We start from the raw sequence: 15,317 nt of genomic DNA, 5'->3' as shown, positions 1-15,317 counted from the left end.
TACACTGTGTCAGCTGTACACTACACCATATCTACACTGAGTCAGCTGTACCCTACAATAAATCTACACTGTGTCAGCTGTATACTACAATAGCTCTAAACTGTGGCAGCTGTACGCTACAATAGATCTACACTGTGTCAGCTGTATACTACAATAGATCTACACTGTGTCAGCTGTATACTACAATAGATCTTCACTGTGACAGCTGTATACTACAATAAATCTACACTGTGTCAGCTGTATACTACAATAGCTCTACACTGTGTCAGCTGTACACTACAATAGATCTACACTGTGTCAGCTGTATACTACAATAGCTCTACACTGTGTCAGCTGTATACTACAATAGATCTACACTGTGTCAGCTGTACACTACAATAGCACTACACTGTGTCAGCTGTACACTACAATAGATCTACACTGTATATATATTTCTATTTGATACAAATGCGTCTTTCTTGCAGTCCACTAACCTCACTGAAATAAATCACACTTATGGTTGTATTTCAAGTTTTAAGTTAACTGATAATTTATTTTAACAGTAAGAAAGTTAGAATTGTTCTATACTTATTCCTATCTAATTTTACATGCTAAATAGGAAATGGTATATCAGCAGCCTAAATTATATATAACAAATTTTTGTATCTATCCTCCCATGAAATCATACCTCTCATAATGTTCCTTATAGATTTCACTGACCCTCCTCTCATGTTTAATATCTGCAGTACCCGGGATTTAATCTGAAGAAAAATATATTCATTAAAGTTTTGCTCAGACAAATGTCAAAAATATACAGCACAGATGTAACTAGCACCACTTAATTATGGTACTGAGAAATCATTTAAATTAGAGGGTAAGAAATTTCATGGTTTTTATCAAAATCGATATTTCACTGGGGCATGAAGTCATTGATTTCAACTTTTGAACATCAAATTAATGCAAAAATTACTTGTATGTTGAGATTAGTGAAATAAAGCCATTACATAAAACTGATAATGCACTAACTAGTGTAATAAAACTTTGAAGACGATTTCACTTTAAAGTGTAGGAGACGTTGGTCGAAGTGACCATTTTACAATAGTTAAAGAAAGTAAAAATGTTTATGTTTCAGCAGGAAAAGCTAACATGTGATAAAAAATATTACATTTGTGACTTTCCAAAATGAATTTATTAAATTTGTTGAATAAAATTTATAAACTGCTCGGCAGAGGCTCTTATTTTGTTACTATATTCAACACGTTTAATAATTTCAATATGAAACAATTTTCATGTAATATCCTCTATATAAACAAACTGGCATTCTAATAATGTTAGTGGTGTCCAAATGAATTAGTCACAGCCTTAAACTTTGTTTAACTACAATCAAAACTGAAAAACACTGTAAAACAACAACAGCAAAGTGTTATTATATCTACCAAAAGGGTCTAAATTACTGGACATACAGCAAAAACGTTTCCTCAATGGTTGCAAGCTTAAATAATGCAATGCAAGTCTTAAGTACAAAACAACAACACTATACATACACTTGATGGCCCAGTAACACATATTTCCAACATAATGTAATCTATCAACTGTAATGTGAAAAGACCCGCATCAAGTCGCCGTAAATAATAACTGTCCTCTAGATCTTCATCTACTTCTTGACCAAGATATTTCAATCTCTGAAATAAACATAGCATATAATTACATCCTGGCCTCTGAAATAAACATGGCATACAATAATATTTCAATCTCAGAAATAAACATAGCATACACTTATATTTTTGACCTAGATACTTAAATTTCTGAAAAAAACCAAAGCCTACAATTACATTTCAATCTCTGAAATAAAATAAGCATAGAATTTCACTGTGACCTAGATATTTCACCTTTTGAAATAAACAGTACATAAAATTAAATAATGAAAACATTAATTCCCCTAAAGAAATAAATATAGTGCACACCTAGATATTTCTACCTTAGAAATAAATAATCACATCTACAAATGTAATGAATAAACAAGCATCATTTCAAATAATCTAGTAGTAAACAAAGAGTGTGACAAAATGAAAATAAATCTGTAAAATACTCACACTTTTTTCTCTTTCTATCTGATTATCAACATGTCTAACTTTATCAAGGTATTTAAAGTGTAACTCCAACAGTCTCTCAACCTACAAATCAAAGAAAGTACCAGATAATGTAAAACAAAAGAGAAACAGAATAAAGACCTACATATATTTCTGAATCCTAGTTGCAAAACAGCTGTTACCATGCTGGACACAGTTGATTCTGGTGTAGACTTTGATAGTAAATAACTCTTATAAGTTTCAAGTCAAAAGCTTTGATAGTACCGGTAACAGAGATTTCTGACTTTATCAAAAACTTTAACCAAACAACCCAAAGTTAAAAAGCGGCATAACTCTGTCAAAATTCAAACCAGAGTTATGAGGATTGTTTTCCTGGTGTAGACTTTGATAGTAAATAACTGTTTTAAGTTTCAAGTCAATAGCTTTGATAGTAACAGAGATATTTGACTTTATCCAAACTTTTCTTCAAAAAGTCGAGCTAAAAAATTAATACAATTTTCTTGTTTACCACTGCATCTTTAAACTTGATGCAATAATAAAAACCAAAACATTTTAGCTGAAATAAATATATGTTCCACTTAAGATATTATAGTACATAACAGTGTTACTGGCAGACAGAAACTATTTTGCATATCCAAAACAGATGAATCACACCTCAAAAACTGATTGTTGCAAGAACAACTCCACATAGTCTTTTTTCTGCAAATTTATTGCCAACATTTACTGAATGACTTCAGACCAAGAAATATCTCCCCTCTAGGTTTGTAGTTTTGAACACTCTCTATGTACCAACACATTCCACTTACTAAATTTAGAAATTTCATTATGTTACCTTTTCATGATCATTTTCTATAAATTTATTCAGCAGCCTCTGTCTCTGTGTAGACTGACAGTTCCTCAACATAGAACCAATTATTGAGCTGATGTGTTCTGCAAAAACATCAATTATATCAAAACTTGAGAGAAAAACTCATACATATATATATACTCATGTATATATTGAAAATTCATACACTAACAAGAATAAACATTTGTGAAACATATTCTGAAATAGCACACCTGATGCTTCAGAAAACTGTGTTGTAAAATTAAATACTGTTTACTGTGAATTTTGGACTGTATTTGGAGCTGACAGTGGGCCCCATTCTCCTTTCCAGTAAGTATATTTCTCCCATTTTTCTGTCAAGAAATTTACATTCCAACCAAAACTCTTAGAACATAATGTAAATAAATCCATTTAAAACACAAGACGTTATGAGCCGTGCCATGAGAAAACCAACATAGTGGCTTTGTGACCAGCATGGATCCAGACCAGCCTGCGCATCCACGCAGTCTGAGAAACTGTTAGCGAACAGTATGGATCCTGACCTGACTGCACGGATGCGCAGGCTGGTCTGGATCCATGCTGGTCGCAAAGCCACTATGTTGGTTTTCTCATGGCACAGCTCATATGTTCTATGACACTTTCGTCATGAGTGTAACATATTTACGAAAAATGCTATTTATATTACAACAACATTCAGAGACATTACCTATTTTTTGCAAAACATCGGTATGAAGTAAAAAGAACTTATCACCTTTGATCCCATAGTGTGACCTTGACCTTGAAACCAAAGACATTCATGCTGAACATGATGTCAACATCATCTTGTTATAGTTAAAAAAATTGCGAAGTTATTTCAAAGTCCTTTGATGGATGAAAATGTGATGGACCCTTGACATAAATAGGATAGGATGGTGAGACAGACTCGGAAAGCTTCAACAAGCCAGCCTTTCAAGGGCATAAAAAGCTTCTACTATATACCAAACTTACAAGGTGCCTACATTACAATGTTAGTGTTTTCTTGTTTTAGTGCTGACACATTAGACAATATTTTCACAAAATATTTTATACAATACTTTCATTAAATTTCTTTAGACAATATTTTCACCAAAAAAAACAAGAGGACCATGATGGTCCTGAATCGCTCACCTATCCCCACATGACCCAGTGTTGAACTGACTATGATGTCGTTATTTCTATCATTTGACAAAGTGACCTAGTTTTTCAGCACATGTGACCTAGATATCATCAAGATAAAAAATTCTGACCAATTTTCATGAAGATCCATTGAAAAATATGGCCTCTAGAGAGGTCACAAGGTTTTTCTATTATTTGACCTAATGACCTAGTTTTTGAAGGCACGTGACCCACTTTTAAACTTGACCTAGATATCATCAAGGTGAACATTCTCACCAATTTTCATGAAGATCTCGTGAAAAATATGGCCTCTAGAAAGGTCACAAGGTTTTTCTATTTTTCGACCTACTGACCTAGTTTTTGACGGCACATGACCCAGTTACGAACCTGACCTAGATATCATCAAGCTGAACAGTCTCACCAATTTTCATGAAGATCTCATGAAAAATATGGCCTCTAGAGAGGTCACAAGGTTTTTCTATTTTTAGACCTACTGACCTAGTTTTTGACCCCACGTGACCCAGTTTCGAACCTGACCAAGAAATCATCAAGATGAACCTTCTGACCAATATTCATGAAGATCTCATGAAAAATATGGCCTCTAGAGAGGTCACAAGGTTTTTCTATTTTTAGATCTACTGACCTAGTTTTTAACCACACGTGACCCAGTTTCGAACTTGATCTAGATATCATCAAGGTGAACATTCTGACCAATTTTCATGAAGATCCATTGAGAAATATGGCCTCTAGAGAGGTCACAAGGTTTTTCTATTTTTAGACCTACTGACCTAGTTTCTGATCCCATTTGACCCAGTATCGAACTTGACCTAGATATCATCAAGGTGAACATTCTGACCAATTTTCATGAAGATCTCATGAAAAATATGGCCTCTAGAGAGGTCACAAGGTTTTTCTATTTTTAGATCTACTGACCTAGTTTTTACCCCCAAGTGACCCAGTTTCGAACTTGACCTAGATATCATCAAGCTGACCATTCTGACCAATTTTCATGAAGATCCATTGAGAAATATGGCCTCTAGAGAGGTCACAAGGTTTTTCTATTTTTAGACCTAATGACCTAGTTTTTGACCCACGTGACCCAGTTTCGAACTTGACCTAGATATCATCAAGGTGAACATTCTGACCAATATTCATGAAGATCTCATGAAAAATATGGCCTCTAGAGAGGTCACAAGGTTTTTCTATTTTTAGACCTACTGACCTAGTTTTTGACCCACGTGACCCAGTTTCGAACTTGACCTAGATATCATCAAGGTGAACATTCTGACCAATATTCATGAAGATCTCATGAAAAATATGGCTTCTAGAGAGGTCACAAGGTTTTTCTATTTTTAGACCTACTGACCTAGTTTTTGACCCCACGTGACCCAGTTTCGAACTTGACCTAGATATCATCAAGGTGAACATCCTGACCAATTTTCATGAAGATCTTGTGAAATATATGGCCTCTAGAGAGGTCACAAGGTTTTTCTATTTTTAGACCTACTGACCTAGTTTTTGATGGCACGTGACCCAGTTTCGAACTTGACCTAGAAATCATCAAGGTGAACATTCTGACCAATTTTCATAAAGATCCCATGAAAAATGTGACCTCTAGAGTGGTCACAAGCAAAAGTTTACGGACGCACGCACGCACGGACGGACGGACGACGGACGACGGATGCCGCGCGATCACAAAAGCTCACCTTGTCACTTTGTGACAGGTGAGCTAAAAAACAATCATCAATGTAATGGACTCGCAAATGACAATAGGTAATTTCCACTTCATTACATTTCTTTCATTATTTTATGTTTCTTTCAAATGTGATTTTGGCATTATCTGGTTGTTGGGGAAACCACTGCTCATATGAACCACATTTATGGCCGGTAAATGCTGAAATAACAGAAGACAATACGTAATTGCAAGGATATTGCTGATCATCATCACAGGTGCATTATCTATCAGAAAAACAAACCTTCCAGTTCCTCTGGTGGAGGTCCTGCTTTGCCCTGTTTTGGAGTCTTCATGAAGAGTGGAAAAACTGTCCTCAGTCCTAGAATGTCAACAAACTTTTGACAATTGTCTGTTCCCTCTACACCAGTCATGGCATGGTTCAGTACCTTTATTCCACAATTACGAGACAACTTCTTCTCTCTGTATCATGAAGTAGTAGAAAATATTTCAGAAAAATAGTACATGCTACAGATTGCCTGTTTTAAATGTTGCTTAATTTCAACAGAAAATGAAGAAAAATTGCGTGTGTCAATATGGATAGCAGAAGAATTTAGTCATTGTCAGGAACAAATTTTCTTTTCCATATGTGAAAATATGTTCTTTATATGAACTGTGTTGCCATGGCAATACTAATTCTCTTAACAACCCTTCATTTGGGAAAAGTGTAGGTATGTTTTTACAATACTTTTTTGTGCAATTTGCAATAGATTTCATCCCATCTTTTACATTATGCCCCATTTACCTTTAATTGAAGACAATACTTACCTTAACATGAGATTCATAAGCTGCAACCCCTCTCCTTTGAGGAAGCGGCCCCTGTTTATTGGGGACATGAGACAGGAACACAGACAGTTAAAGATGTTTTCCATCATTTCTATTTCTTCTTTTGATGTTGGATCATGCCGCTTATACCACTGAAAATCAATTATAATATGAATAACATCTGAATGTAGGAATAAATTGAACTGGATAAATTTCATTAGAGCGTTGTCGGGTATTCTGGAACCGTAGGCAGTTTTGGTCCGCATCTCGTATTTTTGGTTAGGAACACTGTTCCTTAATTGTTCCTAGTCTGAATTGATAATCAAGTCCACTTGTTTTTGCAGGCGTCTACATGTTGTCTGCACATTCATGCCATTGCTGTTATTTTAACTTATTTTTAAATTTGAAGCGCAAAATCTTTTAGTTACTTATACCCGTAAAAAAGGGATAAAAACACCTGACATTATTACAAGTAAAAAAAGTGCATTTTAACAGTTAAATAGTTTTTTTCTAGAGCGAAAAACATGTTCGTATCAAAATCAAAGCGTCTGGTTGTTGTTAGCGCTGCTTAATGATGTGTTGTAAATGGTTCCAAAATACCCGACAACAATTTATTGCTGTTTGGTATATTGGAACCAAATGTCGTAAGATTGATAAAATTACATTTTCATCTTCCTGAGTGTTTTTAGAATGAGTCGCCAGTTCCAGTGCAAGTAGTATTCATAATTGCAAATTCACAATCAAAACTTTAAGTCACTAGATATATATTAAGTAACTATGACAAGAAGTAAAAGCATTTCACTTCACAAAGCAGCTAAAACTTTTGGTGTGCTCAAAACAACTCAATTAACAATAATTAAGGCTGAAATTGGGGCTCGCAGTGGCTATGAAACTATATTAACGAAGGAAGAGGAGGACATGCTTGCAGACAGGACAATTACCATGACGGAAATGGGATTTGGTTTATAAGCTAGGGCAGAGATCCTAGACACCATTCAAAATATCATTACACTTGATGGTGTGGCTTCTCCTGTTGTAGATTTTCGACCGATAAAAAAGACTGGTATCGTGTCATTTTAAAAGACACTCAGAATTAGTTTCTAGAATGCCTCAACAATTAGCTAAAGAGATGTGACATCCAAAAGAGTTGAGCATTGGTTTTCTGATATATTTCATGTCAGTAGAGAGGAAAGATTCTCTGATATGGAAAGATCCCAGTAGATGGTTTAACGCAAATGAATCTGGTTTTCTCTTGTGTCCAAAAAGTGGCAAAGTACTTGCTCTGATAACACTCAGGTAACTGTTTTAGCATATATGAGTATGGATGTTGTTGGTTTATGTCTAGGCTTCTCATAGTACATGTGCTGTATAACCATCTGGAAGATTTCCTAGATGCTATTCTTGGGTACAAACACAGGGTGGATGGACTCGAAACTGTTTGCATTCTGGCTAAAAGATGTGTTTCTACCTGCACTAGAATGAGAACTGTATCGAACAGACGGTCATGTTGTTTGTCGAAATTTATTGATACACACTTGTTTGTTCTATTGTGGTTTGATACAGGCTAAAATTGTGTATTACACTTAATTGATAATAAGCATTTAATACCGAATTAATAGACATAATTCAATTAACTTCATTCATCTAATAAAACATGATGATTTGTGTTCAATTTAAGCTGTTTCAAAAATAAAATGAAGGTGTCCCAAAATACCCGACATGTCCCAAAACTGCCTCCAACGGGTTTTATTTTCATCCACATAAATTGCACTTAATGTGCATATGCCTTTACCGGGGCCAAATTTTATTCGACCGAAAATGATAGGAAATTCAGAATTTTCATGCCCTGTCCCGAAACAAGCATATGTAAAATCAAGGTTAAAAAAGTTTGTTAGGTGTCCCAATATACCCGACAACACTCTACAACTTTTACTGTGAGACCAGTATATTATTTCGTACAAGTGTGAAAGTTTCTTTCATAATTTACACTTGCCAATAAAATGTTTAATAAGCCAGGTAGCACAGTCTGAAAAGCAATAGAATGGGTCTGCCTTCACATTTTTCTCACCCAAAGACGTCTGAAAGCCAAACATGGGACTGTGATGATATTACTTTGTTAGTGTAACAACATTCATCACTGACCCATATCACTCACTGACATTACTGAGATTATTGATTTTATGTTGGTAAATATTAACGTACCGCTAACTGTTGAAGTATAACATCTATACCATCTATGTCTCCAAGGATCTGTCGGTTATCTGTAACAACAAATATAAATATCTGACAAAAACTTCACAACACCATACTAAATATATAGCATGTTATAAACAATGTAAATGAAATTAATTTTGTTCTTGTCCTGGGTAGAACCACTGACATTCCTCACATGAAAGCATTCTACAACCAGAGAAGGGTTCAAAAGCATAGACTTGGTGGACAGTGATTCAGATATCAACCTTAACTGCTCGGCCTAAGGGCATCCCTGCAAGCCCCACATGGAAATATAGAAGAGATTTATCTGAAATAAATTGTATTTCTAATTAAAGAAAAATAGTCTGACAGACAGATTATTCGATAAAGGTTAATTCATCCATTCCTAAACCTGTATAATATATGCATAGTAGCATAACAAGACGGCCATAGAGGCCCTGTATCGTTCACCTGACCTAATTCTCCACCTCACTACCCCCACCCAATATTCTGTCTGAGCAAGATTTCATTGGACAAAAATTCTGACAATTTTTCATGCAAAAGAGATAGAAAAAGTTAACACTAGTGTTAATAATATTTCTTTTAAGACTTGACCTAGATTTTAATACAAATGACCCAGTCTCAAACTGGACTTATATTTTATAAACATTCATACAAGATTTCATGACGATCAGGACAAAATGTTGTCTCTTGAGTAAAAGAAGCTTTTCTATGATCTGGCAAAATGACCTTGGATTTGACCTCAGACAGTTTCAAAGTTGACATAGTTTTCAGAGAGGCAAACATCCTGACAAAATTTGAAGATCAGGTATAAAATATGGCCTCTGGAGAGAATCGGACATTCTGATCAAGTTTCGTATCGGGAAGTAAACGTGACCTTTGGAAAGTTAAAAAAGTTTTTTTATGGTTTGATCAAATGACCTAGTTTTTGGCCCTAGGTGACCCAGTTTAATACTTCACCTAGTTTTCATATAAAGACAATCCGGACAAGGTTTCATGATTATCATGTAAAAAATGTAACCTCAGGAGTGTAAATCAGGCATTTCTAAGGTTTAATCAAAATCAGGCATTACTAAGGTTTAATCAAGTGACCTAGTTTTAGACCCATGATGACCCAGTTACAAAACTGACCTAGAGTTTATATAGAAAATTATTCTATGTTTCATGAAGATCTAAAGTAAAAAAATATGACTGTTTTTGTATGGTTTAACCTAGTGACTTAGGTTTTGACCTTAAATGATCAAGTTTCAAACATAAACTAAGTCTCACAGTTTCACGAAGATCAGCTTGAGGTCATGGCCTCTAGTATATTAACAAAGTTTTTCAATGATCTGACCTAGTGACATAGTTTTTGACCTTAAATGATCAAGTTTCAAACATAAACCAAATTTTATAGTCAAACTGAAAATTTCATGAAGATCAGCAAGAAATCATGGCCTCTAGTATGTTAACAAAGTTTTTCAATGATCTGACCTAGTGACATAGTTTTTGACCTTAAATGATCAAGTTTCAAACATAAACCAAATTTTATAGTCAAACTGAAAATTTCATGAAGATCAGCAAGAAATCATGGCCTCTAGTATGTTAACAAAGTTTTTCAATGATCTGACCTAGTGACATAGTTTTTGACCTTAAATGATCAAGTTTCAAACATAAACCAAATTTTATAGTCAAATTGAAAATTTTATGAAGATCAGCAAGAAACCATGGCCTCTAGTATGTTAGCAAAGTTTTTCAATGACCTAACCTAGTGACCTAGTTTTTGACCTTAAATGATCAAGTTTCAAACATAAACCAAATACTATAAAGACAGTCCGACAGTGTCACGAAGGTCAGCTAGAAATCATGGCTTGTAGTATGTAAACAAAGTTTTTCAATGATCTGACATAGTGGCCTAGTTTTTTTTTTTACCCTAGATGACCCAGTTTCATACTTTGTCTAGGTTTCATGAATATCTAATAGCGGATGTGTAGATTGGTAACAAGAATTTTCTTAGATTTTTTTGTTGGGTTTAGAGACATACCAGCTCAGTTTTAGTCATATCGCTCGTGTGAGCTAAAAATGCCAATGATATCAATCTATTTATATGTGTGTTTCTGGGTATTTCCAATTTATAGTTTCTTCTGCTTACCATCACTGTTTTGTAGAAGTATTGCTAAAATTTCTGTTGCATATAATTTGTTGACATCAAACGGCATCTTTGACTGAAAAAAAGCAAATGAGGCTACAGTGTAATGACACACATAAATGACAATCTCATAACATTGACAAAATTTTGTTTAAATGAAAATCAGACAAACATTGCAAGAAAACTTAAAGCTAAGTTTCTTAAAATTTCATCAATTCTGTAATCAAACATACTCTGCAACAGTATTTAAGTTTCTTAAAGTTTTTATCAATTTTGTATGGTTTGAATGAACCATATAAATATCACAGTCAATATGTTAGATCATGTTAGTATTGAAATCCCATTTTAGCTAGTGAAGGGTTTGTCAAAACTGATTGAACTGACACATTTTACAAGAACCAAGATGTCCTCCTCTGATTAAAAACTAAAAGAAATCTGACATGTGATATCAACAACAACAAGCTTAGAATCTAAATCCTTATCCAAGTACTGTACCAACAGATACCATGTGGCAATACTAACCCTAATTCTCTTCAACAACCATTGTAGAAGTCCTTGCTGGGCAGCATCTGTACACATCTCTGGTCGGAATTCTGCCATATTCTCTATCACAGCTATATAGCATACAATTACAAAATACGTACAAGTAAACTGAAAATCTGGATTAACACATGTCATTTTTGTTTGGTACTAATATAAATATAACTTTAGATTACAGGGCCTACATTTATCAACAGTTTAACACTGAAATTTAGACTAACCCATAAAACACTATACATTCATTTTGCTCTGTAAATGTTATATTGGTACAAATTTTGATGAAACGTTGCATAAATGTGCATTCTACATCTACAAAAAGCACAGCAAAGTCTCACTTGTCTACAATTAAACAAGGCAATCTGAAAGACAGCTATAGCCCCCGCCAATGTTATGGGTAGTGAAAGTTGATAGTACTGGGTGGAAGCATTGACTTTGTTAAGTATATTTTATAGTCCATGTATGAGGAAATCAATGAATTTTAAAATATTTCAAGGGGTTTAGGAGATACAGAGAGGACACAAAATGAAAGGCTCAAACCTTTGACCTTGAGTTGTGACCTTGACCTTGAGCCAACATGGCTGACTCATGCGTTCTGCACATCGTCTTGATGAGGTAATCATTTGACCCAAGTTTCATGATCTTGATGAAATGGAAGGCTCAAACCTTTGACCTTGAGTTATGACCTTGACCTTGAGCAAAAATGGCTGACTCATGCGTTCTGCACATCGTCTTGATGAGGTAATCATTTGACCCAAGTTTCATGAAAATACTTCAATGGGTTTAGGAGATACAGAGCGGACACAAAATGTTACGGACAGACGGAAGGACGGAAACCATTCCTATGACCCCCCACCACTTGTGGTGGGAGATTTTAAATGTGCTCCAATTAAAGATATGGCAAACTGATTTTTGCATCTCTTACACCCAAGACGCGGACCCTATACATAAATGAATGGGCCTGTATTCATCAACATCTGACTCTGCTTTACATCTTATGCTCTACGCTTCAATAGGATTTTCTTATAGATTTATTCACTATCACAGAAACAGTCTTTAAGAGCTGTATGTAATTCACAACTAACTGTGAGTGTAATTATTTGCCTCGCACTTGGACTCTTCGAGATAATGGAATCTATTCAATGTTTTCGAATAAAAGAGGTGATAATGCTAAGGAGTATGAGGAGTGTTTCCAACTTCCCTGCAACAGTTATCTCCTCTAGCACTAAATTAATCATTGCTGTCACAAATATCATTGACTTATGAAAATCACACGACCGTTGAAAAGATATTCAATAATTGTTTTTTTATTTTTTGTATCATCCACATTAGCTTGAAATCTCTGCAGACTATTCAAAGCAATTTCAATATCTAAAATCTAATATCAAATGACGAAAAAAAAGATTTATCAAAAAACCTTGATTAAATGTTTGTGGTGACAGCAGTCTCTATACTGTAAGGGAAGACAACTGTGTAGGAAACTGGGGTGTGGCACTTCCTTTAACGTCTCTTGAATAGACTCAGTAACATTCTGCTATCATTATTTTTGGTTGCATTTTATGCTTCCACTAGATCTTCTTAAAGATTTATCTAACCCATGATAACAGCAGTGTTTAAGTGTTGCGTGATGGCTGTAAACTGAACTGGTGATGATATTACTTCTGGTCTTTAAGATTTCCCACAAAAACTAGAAATGTGTCCATAGGACACAGATGCCCCCACTACATAACAAAGGACACAAATTTTTTCCTAGGTCAGGGGCCATAACTCCTACAATACTGAATGAATCCGGACGCGAAACCCCAGGTGCACAACTGCACATGCTGAACAACATTCCTGTAAACTTTGGTGACTCTAGGTCAAATACTTTTGGAGCTACGTGCGACACAACATTAAAATGACAAATTTTTAACTAAGTCAGGGGCCATAACTCCTACACGACTGAATGAATCCGGATGCGAAACCCCCAGGTGCACAACTGCACATGCTGACCAACATTCCTGTAAACTTTGGTGACTCTAGGTCAAATACTTTTGGAGCTACGCGCGACACAACATTAAAATGACCAATTTTTTACTAAGTCTGGGGCCATAACTCCTACATGACTGAATGAATCTGGACGCAAAACTCCAGGTGCACAACTACACATGCTGACCAACATATCTGTAAAGTTTTGTGACTCTAAATCAAATACTTTTGGAGCTAGGCGCGACACAACACTAAAATGACCAATTTTTACAAAGTCAGGGGCCATAACTCCTACAAGTCTGAATGAATCCAGACGCGAAACCCCAGGTGCACAACTACACATGCTGACCAACATTCCTGTAAAGTTTTGTGACTCTACGTCAAATACTTTTGGAGCTAGGCGCGACACAACATTCTCGGATGGATGGGCGGATGGACGGACAAGGGCAAATCTATATGCACCCCCCCAAAGTGGGGGCATAAAAAGCTGTTGTGGTAAAAGCAATAAGAATTTAACTTGTTTCTTGGCATTTGATTTTAAGGATTACTGCATCAATAATATCCACTAAAAAGTTTGTCCTTTGAGTAATAATAAATTGAAAGCAATGCCTGAAAAAAAATATGCCTGAGCTTATAGGGTATTTTTTGTTGGATTTATTGTCATACTGACACAATTCAATATAAGTCATGTGGCAACTTTCCAGCTTTTGATGGTGGAGAAAGACCCCAGGTACCCCTTCAGGTATAGTTTTATCACAAGGCACCTGGGTAGAAACGCCTTCCTTCCTTATGCAAGCTGGATGACTTCCTCACACATGAAAGAGTTCCACACACCAAATCCATAGCAGTAATTAGAAGTCATCAACCTTAACCACTGCCCTAGGCTAAAAAAAATTGTCTTAAAATGATCATGATTACCTAATGTATTATGTACACCATCCGCTTCTTCCTTTACATTTTCATCAAGTCTGTCCAAGTTCTGGACCAATAAAGCTACCACCTGTCCCTCAACCTGTAGCAACAAATACAAGAGCTATCAATATTCTGATGTATGCTCCCTTGACTCAGGAAATGTGCCAATAATTTTGATTATATAGGTTTATTTTAGTGATAAACAAGACCTATCACTAATGGTGATGAATACCGCCAGACAGCAGCTTATTGTCAGAGGAACAGGGGTATTGAAAATATGATCCATTGCATGAAGAAAAAATTAATAAAGGGTCATAACTAAGTGAAAAATCATCCAAATGGAACCCGCTTTGTACATGCACAACTAGGCTTGGTACTGATAATAATTACAAGGTTTGATGGAAATCTGCAAATAATTGCTGAGAAATAGCGCAGACAAATTCCGTCTACAGACGGACGGTTGAACCGGAATCCAGTATAGCCCGGTATAATAAGAGCTGGGATGCATGTATTAAGTGAGAGTGTTTATACCAGTACTACAAGTATATCTTTTTATCAATCATCAACAACATAGGTGTTTTCTGAATAAGTATAGCTCTAGTTGGTAGGTTTGAAAGACTACACATTTTATTTACAATACAGAAAAGAACTAGAAATGTGTCCATAGGACACAGATGCCCCCACTACATAACAAAGGACACAAATTTTTTCCTAGGTCAGGGGCCATAACTCCTACAATACTGTATGAATCCGGACGCGAAACCCCAGGTGCACAACTGCACATGCTGACCAACATTCCTGTAAACTTTGGTGACTCTAGGTCAAATACTTTTTGAGCTACGCGCGACACAACATTAAAATGACCAATTTTTTACTAAGTCTGGGACCATAACTCCTACATGACTGAATGAATCCGGACGCAAAGCCCCAGGTACACAACTACACATGCTGACCAACATTCCTGTAAAGTTTTGTGATTCTACATCAAATACTTTTGGAGCTAGGCGCGACACAACACTAAAATGACCAATT

At 35.5% G+C, this 15,317-nt stretch overlaps 2 protein-coding genes across 2 annotated transcripts in view; both read right to left on the bottom strand.

The window, feature by feature from the left end:
* Positions 1–15,317, bottom strand: part of LOC123533418 (uncharacterized) — a 283,937-nt gene that overhangs the window by 90,223 nt on the left and 178,397 nt on the right. The gene's annotated exons all lie outside the window — the stretch shown is intronic.
* Positions 1–15,317, bottom strand: part of LOC123548722 (beta-catenin-like protein 1) — a 33,876-nt gene that overhangs the window by 1,288 nt on the left and 17,271 nt on the right. The window contains exons 6-15 of the mRNA XM_045336226.2: positions 14,292–14,385; positions 11,391–11,482; positions 10,872–10,944; positions 8,729–8,787; positions 6,530–6,678; positions 6,006–6,184; positions 2,902–2,999; positions 2,073–2,153; positions 1,524–1,661; positions 668–740 (exon numbers count right to left, since the gene is read on the bottom strand). Of these exons, the coding sequence (XP_045192161.1) occupies positions 668–740; positions 1,524–1,661; positions 2,073–2,153; positions 2,902–2,999; positions 6,006–6,184; positions 6,530–6,678; positions 8,729–8,787; positions 10,872–10,944; positions 11,391–11,482; positions 14,292–14,385 (1,036 nt within the window). The remainder of the gene's footprint in view (positions 1–667; positions 741–1,523; positions 1,662–2,072; positions 2,154–2,901; positions 3,000–6,005; positions 6,185–6,529; positions 6,679–8,728; positions 8,788–10,871; positions 10,945–11,390; positions 11,483–14,291; positions 14,386–15,317) is intronic.

This window comes from Mercenaria mercenaria, chromosome 6 (genome assembly GCF_021730395.1).
Source record: "Mercenaria mercenaria strain notata chromosome 6, MADL_Memer_1, whole genome shotgun sequence".
Taxonomy (NCBI): Eukaryota; Metazoa; Mollusca; class Bivalvia; order Venerida; family Veneridae; genus Mercenaria; species Mercenaria mercenaria.
Note: the sequence above shows the minus strand (reverse complement) of the source record. Positions and strands in the feature narration are given on the sequence as shown.